This window comes from Heteronotia binoei, chromosome 21, assembly GCF_032191835.1.
Source record: "Heteronotia binoei isolate CCM8104 ecotype False Entrance Well chromosome 21, APGP_CSIRO_Hbin_v1, whole genome shotgun sequence".
In the NCBI taxonomy this organism is placed as follows: domain Eukaryota; kingdom Metazoa; phylum Chordata; class Lepidosauria; order Squamata; family Gekkonidae; genus Heteronotia; species Heteronotia binoei.
Window position 1 is genome coordinate 68,930,915 of NC_083243.1, and position 17,683 is coordinate 68,948,597.

Genomic DNA, 17,683 nt, shown 5'->3' on the forward strand with positions numbered 1-17,683 from the left:
TTGAAAAAAGCCCATGATCTCAGCCATGTACATACATACTTCTATGGAAAGATTATTTATCATTCTCTTGGAACTGGGTATATCAAGCCCAGCCCAGAATTTAAAATTAGTTTTTAATTCTCTGTCTCCGCATCCCACTTCTCTAGAGGCCCCTTCCTCAATGTTTTGGTTCAGATAAACTGCCATCAAAAACATCCAGTAACTGTGGCAGCTCCTCCCGCCCTACCACCCAACATGCCCAGTATTCTGAGATTGTGGGAAACAACAACTGAAGTTATAACTCTGTAAATCCTAAATGAAAGAGTGCAATACCTTTATATAAGAAGAAATTGTGTAAAATTAAATACAGGCATCATGATTCGAGCGTAAAATGTCAGTTTGGGGACAGGGCTGAACCAGCATTAAAGGTCTAGTGCAGAATTGGCCTTATAAAATCTGACCCTAAATTATTCATCAAGGTTCTAGTGTTATATACATTTCCTTGGAAGTACATTGTTCCAACAAGACCAGTATTTCTCAGTGAGTAGGTTCAAGATTAATGCTGTTATGCTTCAGGAACTGGAAGAATTCCTAGATCTGTTTCTTAAAATGTCAGTGTTTGCTATCTAGAGTTTTTATGCAAGGACAAAGGAAGTTATTTTTCAAAACAGCTGGTATCAGTTTCTCACACAACACATAGAGGGGGGATTGATTGATTGATTGATTAATTAATTAAGGCGGTTAATTAAAATTATAAATCCACAAGGAAAATCAACCTGTTTTGCAGTTTTAAGTTTCATGTAGACAATTTATCTTTAAATCTAGACTTGACAGGTGGTGACTGCTTAAAAGAACACGGGTTGATTGTGTAGGATCTACTTCTGTAGTCTTCTAACAACCACAACAGCTGAACAGCTAAACATTGCTTTACTTTATGCTTGCAAACTTTATCTGCTTGGAAGCTGTTAGGAAGCTGCTTGGAAGCTGTACTGGGAGAAGTTTTAAAAAGTGTATTTTGAAGCCAACACCATCAGAGATAAGTTTATGCTTGCAGCTTTGTACTCTTAAATCACTGAATCACATTAAAAAGTTGTAGAACAGCAAATTTGGCTTAGAATATACATTGATAATATTTGTATCTACATTTCTGTTTACTACAGTAGACCTTCTTTAATTTCTGCCTCAGAGAAATTAGAAAGAGAAAGCATTGTACAGTGATATTCTGTCTTTGGATTTTTTCCTTGCGAAAAAAAAAATCCTAGAATGCTCTTTGTATTTGTCAGCATGGCTGAGTTCCAGGAAGATTTTGGTGCAATGTCATTGACAAAGTCTTCCATTTAGAAGTTCTTTGAAATAGCATGCAGATGAAAGAATGGGAAATATATTCCAGAGCACCTTTCACCATTATTATGAATGCACAGGTGGCATTGCCATTTTTCATCCCTACAGCCAGACAACATTATTTTCTTACAATGAAAAAAAAAATTGCACAATCGGGCTTGTACTGTACAATGTGCTGTACTGGATGGGGGGGGGGGGTCACATTTCTGGATAGCAGTGAGGGTGAACAAGATCTTGGGGGTATGTGTAAATGGTAAGCTAAATATGAGTTGTCAGTGTGATGCAGCAGCAAAAAGGGCTAATGCAGTCTTGGGGTGTATCTCTCTCTCTCTCTCTCGGCTTGGCTTCGCGAACGAAGATTTAAGAAGGGTGAAATAGTCCACGTTTGCTGCAGGCTCGCTGGTGGCTGACAAGACCAATGTGGGACAGGCAGGTCCGGCCACAGCGGCTGCAGGGAAAAGTCTGATTTAGGGTTGGTCCTGTAGCAGTGCGATTCTTCCTCAATCTCCTTTTGTCCTCAAGACCAGCTATGCGTGCGTTCTCAAAGGAAGAGACAGCCTGGTGGATGGTGTGCCTCCATGCTTTGCGATCTGAGGCTAGGTCAGACCACTGGTGATGGTTGATGTGACAGGTGCTAAGGGATTTCTTCAAGGAGTCCTTGTACCTCTTCTTTGGTGCCCCTCTATTTCGATGACCGGTGGAGAGTTCGCCATACAGGGCAATCTTGGGAAGGCAGTGGTTTTCCATCAACAGAGACATAACATCCAAATTGCAATGTGTCATATGCATTGGTCTGCACCTGGAATACTGTGTTGCCTCCTCACATTCAGTGACCAGTCAGGAGCCAGGAGAACAAGAGAACACTGGTGGGAATAGCAGCCACATTGCTGCCACAGCTCTGGTGGCACCTGCCCTAGGAGTTGCCCCACCTGGGAAAGGGCAGGCCTGACTCACACCAACGGCCCTGGGCAGGAAGGTTAGGAGCCAATGGTGGCATTCCATGGCTGATGGGCAGGGGCTGGATCACATGAGGGGAAGGCAATGCAGGGTTAGCAGGTTGGGGAGGGAAATAAAAGGCAGCTCCCTGAAACAAGCCAGGGTGGAACAGGCTGGGGCCTGGCTGCACAGAAAGGCCCACCAGCTGAGAGTGGGAGGCTCAAGTTGAGCTGGAGGCTGACATCTCTAATTCTGCCTTCCCATGTCTACCACTCTTGCCAGTCTACAAGGTTCACATCTCAGATACAACTGAATGATGGTTGCTTTAAGAACTGGAATAAGGTATTCTGTGTATCCATATGATACCAGATGCTGGTCACTTATGTTTTTCAGAAGATTTTTGTGTACCTATTTGGGTAGGCAAATCTGACCATCATGCCGAAGGACTACCTCCTTGGGGATGCTGCCTTCTGCTGTCTCAATCACTATGATGGGATGCTCCATCAAGCCTCAGAATGAGAGTTGGGAGGGGGCGCTCGTGGGTGGCTCCATGTCTCTTGCTCTCTTCGCAAGTCCATTGGAAGCTGGAGGTGGCAGAGAGGGTAGAGCGCGTGGTCTACCTAGTACCTTCCCTCTGCTGGGGACCTTTTTTGAGCCAGAACCCTGGCCAAACCTGTGTGTTCCTACTCAAAAAAAGCCCTGGTGACCAAAATTAACAGATGGGGGTATGGGCAGAATTGAGGGCGGGGGACTACACTTGGGTGCTAAACACCATTCAGTTACACATTATTATTAAAAAAAGTGTGGAATGTTTGTCTTTGTGTCCTATATAAAGAAAATTAGTATGGCAGATGCAAGGCTAGACATGAACACTGATCATCAGATGGAGAAAAGGAAATTACAACAGATCTCTGATGACAAACTGTACCCGTCACTAGAATTACATCTGCTATGCAACTAGAGAAAGTACAGGAATCCTGACATCTGATCACCCTAGGAAAAAATAACTAAGATGGCCATGTATGAAGCGGTGGACATTGACGGAACCAATGCAGTGTATTAGATAAGGCACTAGACTGGAACTTGGGAGACCCAGGTTCAAATCCCCACTCAGCTATGAAGTGACCTTATGTCATTCAACTTCCTACAGCCTAATCTAACAGGGTTTTTATGAGGATAAAATGGAGAACAGCAAGGTATAAACTGACCTGAGTTCCCCTGAGATACGATAAGACTACTGAGATTGGATGGATGGATTCCTCCTGAAAAATGTCTCTCATGAACAATGGGATTTTGTCTACAGGATATGTGGAACAACACCCAAAGTTTCCCATATACTGAAACCTATTGGTCCCCCAATTACATTTTAATTCCATATTGACTCATTCATTGGTATGTGAATGTGCATGTGAGAAGCTTCAACATCAATTCTAGAGTCATAGTTAGTGTCTTGGAAACATGTAGGCATGCATGGTGAAAATGTAAGAATGTTTGTATACCCACAAGCAGCAGCCCACACTTCTCAGATTTTCCCCTTAATTCTTCATCAGTAAACTTACTTGCTTCAGCTAAAAATTATAGTAACATACTTTATAGTAAGGCCAGGAAAGGAGATGAGTCAGAAGAAGCAGCTGTTCTCAATGCCTCCTTTTATTGCATAGTTTAGGCTGACAGGATGCCAGTGGGTCAATGTTGTATGAGTAGGGAGTAATTTAGGACAAATGGCTCACCAATGAAATCAGAGCTGGGTTTACAATGGAGAAGAAAAGCATTATTTTGTGTACTCAAAAATATATGGTTAAACTAGAAATAAAGTGGAGAATATCAGACTCCCTTTACTACCTGCAACTGAAGGCCTGGGGTTCAGGAATAATGCCCCAGCTAGGATTAGTATATGGAATAGAAAAGACAGAGGTTATTGCCAACCTGGCTTTTCTTTTTTGCCTTGATGCATCATGACAGCAGTTAAAAGGTCAGATCCTCCCATTGTGACTGAATTTCTTTAAAGGGTCAGGAGGGAAGTGAACAAGCGATTAAACCTCTTTTCCAGTCCCTTGGCTTTCAGTCAGTTGCTGGAGCCAGCTGTAACTTAAGACAAGCTGCTCAACCATCAAAACTCTGGCCAAATGTGCAGAGTTCAGTTGAAAGCTTGTCCTTTTGCGCCCCCCCCCCCCCTAGACAATAACAGCAATTTGATGCTTGTTGATTCAGTGCTGGAGAACTGCTATAAAGCAGCTACTGGAAAATGCAATAATACACAGGCATTTCAGCCACCAAGAATCAAGCTGTTACTCCTGCATAGCATCAATACCAACTTTTGTTTCTTGGGCAGAGGGTGACAGGACCTTTGGAACCCTAAGGCATATATACTTTGTTTATGCTGTGTCAACATGGAACTGCCGTTATTTGTTCCTGTTACATTACCAGACCCTTGGACAGAGTAAAATTTCCCCTACCACGTGGGCAGTATTTGAAACAGTAAAAAACAGCACCAGAGTATTCCACTCTGGTTCCTTTACAATAATGAATAAAATACTCTGTCCCCAGACGATCATCCTAAAAATAGTTCTTGTAACAGAGAGATGTCAAATTTAAGCAGCAGGATGCTGAAGCGCCTCACGATGCATAACAGGACTGCTCTAACGCTTCAGCCTAGCAGTGCTGGAATTCATAGCTGATAAATGTACAGACCCTGTCACATTTATCTCTTGTAAGTATTGAAGTGCCAAGACTTTTATTAGACAACTCTGCCTGGATACTGTACAGTTCCCCACAATCTAAGTATTATGGCAATTGACAGAGTAAATCTACACAGTTACTTCAATCCAAGTCTGTTTTAAGTCAACAGAGCTTAAAAAGGTCTGACTCCTTAAGACTACCCTGTGAATGCCCAAGTTTTCTCTATTTTCCGATATATTTTTGGTGCTGTCTATAAAACATGACGAATGCTCCAGGAGTGGCTTCTCATATTTCCCACAATTTATTCCTACTCTGCAACTCTGATAGCAATAGCACAGGTATCCTTAGCTGCTCATGGCCACAACTCTCTATTTAGAATTGTCAGCCTCCAGGTCAGGCCTGGAGGTCTGCTTTTTATAACTATGGAAATCAGTTCCCCTGGAGAAAATGGCTGCTTTGGAGGGTGGACTCTGTGACATTGTACCATACTGAAGTCCCTCCCTTCCCCCAAACCCCAGGTATTTCCAAGCCTACTCCTTTCCTACATTCTCAGCTAGGTTGTAAAACATGTCCTGTGAAAGGACCATCTCTAACTACTGCAAGACCATTTTTTTATGCTTTCACCAGTTGCTTCTTGTATTCATGATGGCAATGCATTCTTGTTACTGAAGCCCTTATTCTGGCTCCAAGTTAAAGTGTATGAACAAAAATATCTCAAGCTACCAGCAACTGTTCTTGCCAATGTTTAGATTTATTTTTAAAAAAATAGAAATAAGTTGTTAGATACCAGAATATTTTTAGAAAATAGGTTAGAAAGCAGACGATCCTTAGCTGAGCTGGTCACATGTTGCCTGAAGGCCTTGTACTATTCATCCCTGATTAAGCATATGCATGTTAATTTATGAAACTATATTACCCACTCTCTAATCTCTGCACCATTAGGCCTCTTTCAGTGACAGCTTAAATAGCTATTATTTATTTTCATGCCTGCTGGAACTTTAAAAGACCCAGATTTCCACAGCGATTTTTTACTTTGCCATGACAATTCAAGAATGTGAATTCAAATAATTATATTACCATGCAACTGACTGTACAACGACTGAGAACAATTTTTCCTCGTTAACAAAGGAAGTCACTATATGATATGTGAAGTTATTCCCCCCCCCCCCATAAAACTGTAATTAGTGTGCTAGCAGAAGCAACACTAGCAAACTGTAACTAATACAGTTTTAAGACTTGAGTTTTTTTCATTTGGTCATGAAATCCTGGCAATTTATAAGCAAATAGTCATCCTTGGTAACAAAAATCCAAAACATGGTTGTTGTGGAATGCACTCTTTTATCCAGTGAATTTATAGCTATTAATTTATCTGGCAACTTGTCGTCAATCATAAATCTGGAACTTTATGAAAGGAAGCAAATGTAAAAGTTACTCTAGGATTCCTCTCTAATTGTTAATCATTGTTTGATTCAGTAACATTTTCTTGGTTTTTACGATAACTTGTGATTCGTATGCAAGATCAGAATGAGAGACAAGTTTCTTTTTTTTCACCTTTATGTCATCTCTGCCCCTAAAAGCAACAGTGCAAAGCTTTGTAAAGCCCTGAATTACTACACATGAACTAGAGATGTTCTATTGAGGCAATGTTGTCTCTTTCAAATGAGTATCAGATTGGGGTTTTTATTGCTATGGCTTAACTATCCTCAGGAAGTCCATTAAAAACAATGCCCACACATGAATTCACATTTCTGGCTCAAAATACTGAAACATAATATCTCTTTCCTACTAAAGCTAATTATACTGATAATACATGTGAAGCTATACAAACAACAGATCATGTGTTAAAACAGTTTTGGACTGTGCCACTTCAGACTACAGGTGTTAGATAAATACTGCCTTCACATATTTAAAAAACAAAACAAAAAGCTTACCCCCAGAAAGTAGATGTTAGGAACCATGGTTCTACACAGCCTTCTCTCTGATATGCTAGTTTTTAATGTGCAAGCAAAGTTCTGTTTTAGCATGAAACAGCTTTTAAGCATGCAGCCTCCTCACACATAATCTAAACTGGTACAGTCCAGAAACAAGTTTACCACAAAGTTTCACTCAATTTACTATTTATGACGACTAGCACTTGAACATATACTTCAGTATCGGCCAAAACTGGGACCGAAAATATTGGGAAAAATCAAAGAGCATGAAGAATGGTTGTTTGACTTTTTTCATACTATATACATCCAAATCAAAGCCATCATATTTGTTAGGACTGAAAAATCTCTCAGAGCCTTTGTAGTACAAAATAAGGAAACACAGACATTGTAAAAAAATGCTTTACTGGAACAATACAAAAAAAGTGTCCTGCAGGTATGTGTGCAATCCTTCAATACAACTGTGTTAATGGTTCATTTGTTATTCCGTGGCAGAGAAATATACAGCAAGCATTCAGTATAATTTACTTCTATTTAACATTGATTTGGCCCACTAAAGTAGTTAGTGGATAGATGTAGCACTTGTCATTTTTTAAATGCCTAACAGATTGCCCCACTTTGTTTAGCACAATTAAGCTGATTTCTCAGTGTCCTCCTCTGTCTCACTGTCTTCACTATCACTATCTCTTCCAGGATGTTCAGGCATCTTCCGATGTTCCTCCTCTTCCTCTGCTACTTTTTCTTTCTCATCAAATACTTTCTCTACCACAGTCTTCACTTGTGTGGTTTTGGTTTCAGCTTCAGTTTCCATTTCAGCCTCCTGACTCTGAACTACTTCAGTTTCCTTTGACTGGAGTGTTTCGATTTCTTCAACTAGTGCTGGAGGAGGCAATAAATCCTGCTAAGAAAATAAAAACCATTTACTATGAAAACATTTGTTCTTCATGCTTAAACACAACTTTTGAATTGTATTAAGTCCTAACCTAAGCATACTAGGTTAGGACTTTATACAATTTAGGTGTGTAAGAATTCTAAGCATTGCTCAAGCAACAAAAAATAGTTGCCTGCTAAATCAGAGTTTGCTTCCCAGCAATTAATTGAATTGAATCTCATTTCGGCTAGACTGCTTCAAGCCGACAATGCATGCAAAGAATGTTTATGTTTAATTTGATTTATACCCCACCCTCCCTGCCAAGGCGGGCTCAAGGATCCCAACAGAAGGCACAAGGATCTCCCCACATCCCTCTCTACTCTTGCAACCCCTTTTGATCTCTGGAAGATCATTCATGGGACTGCAGGACCTGCATGGAAGGAAAGCACTGCAGGATTGGAGGATGGAGTGCAGAGACACAAGGGGATTGCCCCCTTCTATCAGCAGAGCATGCAGTAGAGAGAGGAAGAACATTTTAACCCCCTTGCTCCTCTTCACCTCAACCACCAACCCACATAGGTCTTTCTATGCAGCTCCTGAAATAAACTGTCCAGGTGCCAGAAGCAGCTGCAGGTATGATCAGAAATGCAGGAAAACTCCACTTTCTAGGCATGCCTGGTTACTGTGTGTTTATATGGTAGCTTTAACATAGAATTCTTTAATGTGTAACTTGTGCCTATATGAGTGATAGCAATCAAGTAGGCTGGTTACGGACAAGGAGACTCACAGTATTCCTAGAAACGAAACAGATTAATCAAGCAAGTGTACTGGGTGGGCAGAAATAGTATATGAATGGTTAGAAGTTAATCATATGAAGAAAAAAATCATGGCAATTTTGAGAACAGAATTTATGACTTTCCCTGATAAATTATTACTGTTTATGGTTTCTTTCCACACTTCTGGAGTCCTTCTTACGCTGTTCGGAAGGAGTCTCAATACTGCAGAGAAATCTTCCTGTGTCTTCATACTATTTTGTTGCTTTAAGGGTGTTGTCTTTCATAGTAGAATTTTGGCACATAATTATACTGAATTTGATCTACTATTAACTCATGTTTCTGAGAGCCATGGAGAAATTTGATGTTACTAGCCAACAGGGAGAATGACTCTCAAAACTCTGAAATTACTACATCTGGATCCACTAATACATGGCCAAAACAGTCTTTTTGGAAGATTAATTACAGGCATTCAGAAAAGCTGAATCTCTCAAATTAGGGATTTCTTTGTCCTTGGGAAAAAAGATATAGTTTATGCTGCCGGATACAAACTAGGGCCCCTTCTGTGATGCAGCTGGTACAATTTTTATACATGCATGATTACTGTCATTCAGTCTTTTGTAAGAATGGACTAACAGGATGTTAAAAATAACATCTTAACAGGACTCTGGAGAACACAGAATATTGTCTGGGAATGAAGTATGGATTACGTACGTACAAGGTTACCAGTAACTCATGTTAGCCAGTGCTGAATACAATACTACTGCTGTTTTTCAGAGTATTTCTCTATAGCAGTCTCCATTCATATCAATGTCTTCTATTAGAGTACTCCATAGGAGCAATTTTTAAAGCTAGTTTGCACAAATAATTTGTTCTGTCAGACGATAATCGCAGGCATCAAGCTGTTTTATTCCTTATGAATGAAACTTTAGGACTTGAAACAGCTTTCAGTCTTTTGAAATACTCCCTATGTTAAATTAATCCCTTGTGTGGGTGGCTAGTGAACTCTGATGATCAGGAGATTTTGTGAACATTCTTATTAATGCACAAATCTGTATCCCATGTCTTAGTCAAGGATTCTGTGACAATAAAATTAATTATAAAATACAATAAAACAATAAAAATACCATAATGATCACTAAAGCAAATCTACCGCAGAAGTTAACAGCAGATGTCTACAGAAATAGCAGGTTTTAATATGGGAGTCTCTTGATTGAACAAAATATTATACCCAGAAATGTGATGCATCACAACTTGATATACTTTTGAACTGCAGTATGTATGATGGCAATTATAGTTATTATGGTTATTTTTGTGCAACTTACCTGCATATGTATTCTTCACAAAGAAAAATAATAAAGTTTGAATTTTTTTTAAATAAATGGGATTTTCTCATTTTTCAGTATTTTTTTACCTGTCTGTACTGGCGTGTACTCTGTATCATATGCATGTACATGTTGTACACGAAGTTGGCCATCTGAGGCATATTCTTTATCACATGAACTTGGTGAGATGGATGTTCTCCATTCTGAAGGGAAGAAATGGTTAATATTAAGAGAGGTTTAAAGCAATAAGAATCCTTTTGCGCTGAGACAAAGAATCAAAATGAAATCCTTAAGGGAAAAAAGACCCAGGAAAAGCCTATTTTCAGTTATTACGGTCAACAATATTTACTCAAGACAACTATCCATACCTGCCGCATTGTTGGAAAATACTCTGTGGGGATTATATGCAGTTGAAGTGGACGAGCAGTGAGCTGGCTGAAAGCTGGAGTAAGTTCAAAACAGTTTTGGAACAGCGATACTCTTGCAAATATATAGAGCCCAAGTCTGGCTCTTGACATAGCAACCACCAAACGCCGAACATCCCTTCAAAGAGTAAACATACAATTTCTTTACCACTACAACATTTTTATAAAGAAAAGCAATCTTACAGTCAGATACACTCACATATGAAAACTTCCTTAAGGTAATCAATTCTGCATGTTTCTTGCCTTTAAACACAGATTACTATGCTGTACAGTCATATTTTAAAAGAGAAATGAAAAACAAAGTGCCCAAAGTCACTGGGATAGATTTGATATAGATATACCATTAAGATGCACAAACTAGAGATCACTCTTACTTTCCTTTGATATTTCCAATTGCTGGAAATATCTTAAATTCCACCCTAATCTACTGTACCATGAAAGCTGGGAAGGAGGAGATAACTGCTCATTTTTTGTCTGTAAAATCCTACAGAGTACCATGTACTTTGATATTTGTATACAGAATGAGAAAGGAAATAAGAATGAAATCTTGCACATGGCCTCTACTTTTAGACGATTGAAATCACTCATCAAGTTCACATATGCAAACACAAAAGGTTTGATAAATCTTAGTACTATGCATCCAGCTTATCTGTCATTCATGTACTCAAAATGCTGGATGAACAGTCATCTCTGCACGAGTTAATATCAGAAATGTGCTCCAGTGACAATTGATGGTATATATAAAAGCAATTATTTATAGTGAAGGGGTGACCATGACTGTAGACCAGTATCTATTCATCTAAACACTTGTAAAATTAATTACTGATGACATATTACTATTGTAAACACATGTTCTCATCCAAAAACTTATTCTAATGGATGCCATTTCCAAACAGATAAGAGAGGAAGAAAAATGTATGCTTGGTCACTGTGTGTGGAGCAGGCCTATGTATTTAAAGAGAAGTTGGACAGAAGCAGTACACTGCATGTACAGAAAGAAAAGCCCACTTCACACAACTACTTCAATTCTGTAACAATTTCAGCTCTGTATTCTATCTAATGTGTATCAGAATTATATAACTAAATTTCTCCCACTACTAAAATGTAGCTGGAAATACAGGGTTAATTAAACAGAAACAACGTGGCTTTAAAAAGTATTTTAAATATCCATAGGTGGAATCAATAACACATGCTTTCATTATAGCTAAGGGTGGTAGGGGTTCACACCTTACACCAATGGAAAACACTATCTTTGGTTGAGCAGATTGAAAGTAGACAACCCTTTGCTATTTCATTGACACAGAATTTACATAGGAAAGCCAAAATTTCAGTATTTTCAAAAGTGCTCATAAAAAAGAAACTGCACATAATCAAACTACCACCTTTTAAAATCTGGAAACTGGATTCCTGCACAGTTCAACAGAGTCCCATTTGCCCAGAATAGGGCAGAAAAGAGGGGCTGGATATAAATATGGGAATTAGGCTTCAAGTGGATGGAGGGGGAAACTAGGTGAAATAACTCACACGAGACCTATACCTGTGGTAGGCTCCACCAGGACCTTCCCGCCACATTGGATGCAGTACAAGAACCCGAGGCTCCGTGCATGTCCTCTGATCTTATCTTGGACCACTTCGACGCACTCAGCCTAGGGGAAGTTGACGGAATTCTCTCTACTGTGCGCCCTACAACTTGCGATCTGGACCCATGCCCCTCCTGGCTAATTAAATCTTGCCAGAGGGAGCTTAGATATCCTGTACGGGATATCATAAATAGATCCCTCTTGGAAGGGCAATTTCCAACATCCTTGAAAGAAGCTATGGTCCGCTCTCTCTTGAAAAAAAGTACAGCAGATCCGGCCGAATTGGCGAATTACCGTCCGGTCTCGAACTTACCATTCTTAGGTAAAGTTATTGAGAGGGCAGTGGCACTACAGCTACAGAGTTTTTTGGATGACGCTTCCACCTTAGACTCCCACCAGTCCGGCTTCCATCCGGGCCATGGGACGGAGAAAGTGCTGGTCGCCTTAGTGGATGACCTCCAGCGGCATCTGGATCGAGGCGGCGTGGCGGTGCTGATGCTGTTAGACCTGTCGGCTGCGTTCGACACGGTCGACCATCGGCTACTGGCCTGCCGGCTCGCCGACGCAGGGATTAGGGGGTTGGCCTTACAGTGGCTCTCCTCCTTCCTTGATGGACGGGGACAAAGGGTGGCAATTGGGGGAGAGCTGTCCCGGAGGCACCCACTAGCGTGTGGGGTGCCACAAGGGGCAGTTCTCTCTCCGATGTTGTTTAACATCTACATGCGCCCCCTTGCCCAGATTGCTCGGAGGTTTGGGCTTGGGTGTCACCAATATGCAGATGACACCCAGCTCTATCTACTAATGGACGGCCGGCCTGACTGCGTCCCAGAAAACCTGGACTTAGCATTGCAGGCCATGGCAGGTTGGCTCAGGCTGAGTGGGCTGAAGTTGAACCCAATGAAGACAAGAGGTCCTTTGCTTGGGTCGCGGTGCCCTGGGAGGGGAAATCCCCTTGCCGGTCCTTGACTGTGTGCCGCTGAAAGCGGCCCGTAGGGTCAAGAGCTTGGGGGTTCTTCTGGAGCCTTCATTATCAATGGAGGCACAGATAGCGGCCACTGCCAAGTCCGCATTTTTAAATCTTTGACGGGCGAAGCAACTGGCCCCCTTCCTGGAGCGCCGGGACCTAGCAACGGTGATCCATGCTACGATCACCTTGAGACTGGATTACTGCAACGCCCTCTACATGGGGTTGCCCCATGCCGAACTTGGCGGCTGCAGCTGGTGTAGAACGCGGCGACTAGGCTGTTATTGGGACTCTCAAGATGGGAGCACATACAGCTGGGGCTGCACGGACTGCACTGGCTGCCAGTAGTGTACCGAGTCCGTTACAAGGTGCTGGTTATTACCTTTAAAGCCCTATATAGCCGAGGACCTGCCTACCTGAGGGACCGTCTCTCCCCATATGAGCCCCAGAGAGCGCTGAGGTCAGCAGGGAAGAACCAGCTGAATATCCCTAGGCCAAGGGAAGCCAGATTGAAGACCACCCGGGATCGGGCCTTCTCAATTGCAGCTCCACTGTTATGGAATCAACTCCCGGAGGAGGTGCGGGCCCTGTGATGCTTAGATCAATTCCGCAGGGCCTGTAAGACCTACCTCTTCAAAATAGCCTTCACCTAATGCTGAGCTAAGAAAGTGTCGCTGGATATGTTTTTTAGCCACAGAATGTATCAAAGATTTAAGTTATAGCACCATAATTAATTTTAATACAATTTGTAAATGGATTTATGCCGATTTTATAATTATAAGTGTAAGTACTACGTATAATTTTATAATTTTATCGTATTGTATTCATATGTTGTGAGCCGCCCTGAGCCTGCCCTTGCGGGGAGGGCGGGATACAAATAAAAAGTATTATTATTATTATTATTAACTTCATACCTCAAGTGTCCAACTGCTTTAGTTCGTACAAGTGAAAGGATGATATAATCATTTTGCTGACCTTGAAACCTGTCCACAGTTGTCACCTATCAAGATGGAAGATACATATAATATTACTTACTTATATTTATCCTTAGCTATAATCTGACCCCCCTCCCCAAAAAAGGTAGTCCAGGGTTGTCATAATAAAATCAGCACCAACACAGATAATAACAAATCAGACTTAAATTTAAAGACAAACAACCAATAACTTTCTCAAAGAAAACACCAGTAACCAATTTCTAAGACTTGTTCTTCTCCCAAAAAGTGTCTCATAGGCCTTCTTTATGGAGTTGAAGGAAATGCTGTGGGACCATTACTGAAAAGGCCTAGAGTAAGCTAAGTTCATTTTGACACCGTCAGTGGCAGTACAAGTCATCAATGATCAAAGGAACAATGCAAAATTTATACAGAGAGAGAATACATGGGTCTCTCAGATCATGAAGGACTTTACAGGTAAGGCTCAGATTTGGCCAAAGTAAACTAGCATTTTAGAGCTAAAGATGTACTCCTTTAGAACCAGGACTGGGCAATAATGAAAATGTCACAAAGAAAATGACAATCCTTAACCCATGAGAACTATAAGCTGTAAAGCGGAGAAGATCTTGGATGCCTGCTAACAGCAGCAACTGCATACCATCTAAGCTGAGTTAGTTTTTCTTGTTCTTGCAGGTACTTAGCCTGATGTGTCCAGAGCTGTGAGCCAAAAACAAGGGCCAAGAGCCTCAGGCCTGCATTAGCCAGCTCAGCAGATCAGTACCAGACCTGGGTATATTGTGTTTTCTTTACTTGTTTTATTTAAACTGTATTGTTTAAACTGAAAAATTTTGGAATCTTTGGTGTAGTGGTTAATTGTTTGGACTCTTATCTGGGAGAACCGGGTATGATTCCCCACTCCTCCACCTGCACCTGCTGTAATGGCCTTGGGTTAGCCATAGCTGTATCGTTCCAATTTTAGTATATGTGCTGCCGAAGCGAGCACTGTGGGGTTAGCCATAGCTATCGCAGGAAGTTGTCCTTGAAAGGGCAGCTGCTGTGAGAGCCCTCTCAGCCCCACCCACCTCACAAGGTGTCTGTTGTAGGGGGAGAAGATATAGGAGATTGTAAGCCACTCTGAGTCTCTGATTCAGAGAGAAAGGCGGGGTATAAATCTGCAGTCGTCTTCTTCTGTATTCCTCCTTGGGGAGGTACTACAGACAGCACCGGTGCTAGTGTGCCTTGCCATGCCTGCCACCTCAGGCAAGGTGCCCCCACGGGCAAAGAACACACCCTGGTCTTCCCTCCATGGGCACCCAGCCAGCCTCAGCGCAGCCACCAGAGCTCCCTTCCTCACCGTATGGTGCAATACAGCCTGGCAACGGGCGCTGCAATCTGGACATATGTCCAGATACATGTAACCCTGCTTCCTCCCTCCCACACAATTTAAAATGTGCAGGAGGGTGCCGGAAAGGCCCACTGATCAGCTAATTGGCAGAACCTTTACTTGCCAGCGGGAAGGGCAGCGGCTCTCCCTTCCTCACTCATTTAGGATGCCCAATTCGGTGCCCATACAGGGCCACCTAATAATCACCTAATGGATGTGCTGGCCCTGGCTATAGAAATACCCAAATAAAGACAAACAAAAAACACAGTCCAAGGCACTCCATCTGAGCAAGGGTGCTTGTGTGTGTCCCAGCAATCCCTGTACCTCAATTCACCAGATGCTCTGGTGTAGCACAAAGGAGTTGCATTCAGAAGAATGAGGTTACATGTCTCAGAGCACTCCTGCTGTTCTTTGTACAAGCCTCCAAAGGCTGGTTGAATCATAACCATCAGACAGAATTCAATTGCTACATATACCCCTTTATCTTTACCCCTGCAGCCCAGTCTCCGAAGGGAGGGGATCATGCTCTGCTTCAGTATGTCACAGTACATGTTGGCATTCATGGTTCCCTCAATGAACTGTAGCTCCCAGTGCCAGCAGCACTCATGCAGCCCCAGACCATGACATTCCCCACCACCAAGCTTGACTGTAGGCAAGACACACGGTCTTTGTACTCCACACCTGGTTGCCGCCCCACACTCTTGACACCATCTGAACCAAATAAGTTTATCTTGGTCTCATCGGAACACAGGAAATGGTTCCAGAAATCCATGTCCTTAGTCTGCTTGTCTGTAGCAAACTGTTTGCGGGCTTTCTTGTGCATCATCTTTAGAAGAGGCTTCTAAATTGCAGACCAATTTGATGCAGCATATGGTCTGAGCAATGACAGGCTGACCCCCCACCCCTTCAACCTCTGTAGCAATGTCATGGTCTGGGGCTGCATGAGTTCATTGAGGGAATCATGAATGCCAACATGTACTGTGACATACTGAAGCAGAGCATGATCCCTCTGCTTCATTTGCCAACCTGGTTCGCCAATGCCCAGATCTCCAAGATATTCAAGTTGCAAACACACCCTTTAAGATATCATTTGCAGATGACATAGTAATTTATCTGTCTGACCCTGTGAAATCTCTGCAGGTGTTACAAAAATTGCTTTTTGACTTTTTGCTGGTTTCAGGCTTAAAAATCAACCATAGTAAGTCCTTGATTTATTCCATTAAACTTACCCCTGAGGACAAGCAGGAAATAGGCATTGTATGTCCCTATCAATGGGTAAAGTCTTCATTGTAGCCAAGTGTCATTTCTTCAGTGTTGTCACATAAAAAGATATACTTAAATATTTACAAAATGTGAGGGGGTGTACTCACTTCTGTGACATACTGTATATATACTGTGGCTAGTAGCCACTGATGGACCTCTGCTCCATATTTTTATCCAATCCCCTCTTGAAACTCGCTATGCTTGTAGCTGCCACCACCTCCTGTGGCAGTGAATTCCACATGTTAATCACCCTTTGAGTGAAGAAGTACTTCCTTTTATCCATTTTAACCCGACTGCTCAGCAATTTCATTGAATGCCCACGAGTTCTTGTGTTGTGAGAAAGGGAGAAAAGTACTTCTTTCTCTACTTTCTCCATCCCATGCATAATCTTGTAAACCTCTATCATGTCACCCTGTAGTCGAGGTTTCTCCAAGCTAAAGAGCCCCAAGCGTTTTAACCTTTCTTCATAGGGAAAGTGTTCCAAACCTTTAATCATTCTAGTTGCCCTTTTCTAAACTTTTTCCAATGCTATAATATCCTTTTTGAGGTGCGGCGACCAGAACTGCACACAGTACTCCAAATGAGACTGCACCATTGATTTCTACAGGGGCATTATGATACTGGCTGATTTGTTATCAATTCCATTCCTAACAATTCCCAATACGGCATTGGCCTTTTTTACTGCAATCGCACACTGTCTTGACATTTTCAGTGAGTTATCTACCACGACCCCAAGATCTCTCTCTTGTTCAGTCTCTGCCAGTTCACACCCCATCAACTTGTATTTCTAGCTGGGATTCTTGGCCCCAATTTGCATTACTTTGCACTTGGCCACATTGAACCTCATCTGCCACGCTGACGCCCACTCACCCAGCCTCAACAGATCCCTTTGGAGTGCCTCACAATCCTCTCTGGTTCTCACCATCCTGAACAATTTAGTGTCATCTGCAAACTTGGCCACTTCACTGCTTACTCCCAACTCCAGATCATTAATGAACAAGTTAAAGAGCATGGGACCCAATACTGAGCCCTGTGGCACCCCACTGCTTACTGTCCTCCACTGAGAAGACTGCCCATTTATACTCACTCTGTTTCCTATTAATTAGCCAGTTTTTGATCCACAAGCTTTCTAAGGAGCCTTTGATGACGAACTTTATTAAAAGCTTTCTGGAAGTCAAGGTAAACGACATCTATTGGGTCCCCTTTGTCCACATGTTTGTTCACCCCCTCAAAGAAATGTAACAGGTTAGTGAAGCAAGATCTTCCCTTACAGAACCCATGCTGAGTATTCCTCAATAACTTG

The 17,683-nt window shown here is 41.9% G+C and overlaps 1 protein-coding gene across 2 annotated transcripts in view; it reads right to left on the reverse strand.

The window, feature by feature from the left end:
• Window positions 1–7,249: 7,249 nt before the first annotated feature.
• The window catches only part of AQR (aquarius intron-binding spliceosomal factor), an 83,801-nt gene continuing 73,367 nt past the window's right edge, over window positions 7,250–17,683 (reverse strand). The window contains exons 32-35 of one of the 2 annotated variants that reach the window (XM_060261209.1): window positions 13,716–13,801; window positions 10,201–10,375; window positions 9,922–10,035; window positions 7,250–7,764 (exon numbers count right to left, since the gene is read on the reverse strand). In XM_060261209.1, coding sequence (XP_060117192.1) covers window positions 7,495–7,764; window positions 9,922–10,035; window positions 10,201–10,375; window positions 13,716–13,801 — 645 coding nt within the window. In that variant the 3' untranslated portion in view covers window positions 7,250–7,494. The remainder of the gene's footprint in view (window positions 7,765–9,921; window positions 10,036–10,200; window positions 10,376–13,715; window positions 13,802–17,683) is intronic. The other variant, XM_060261210.1, reaches the window with a different exon arrangement.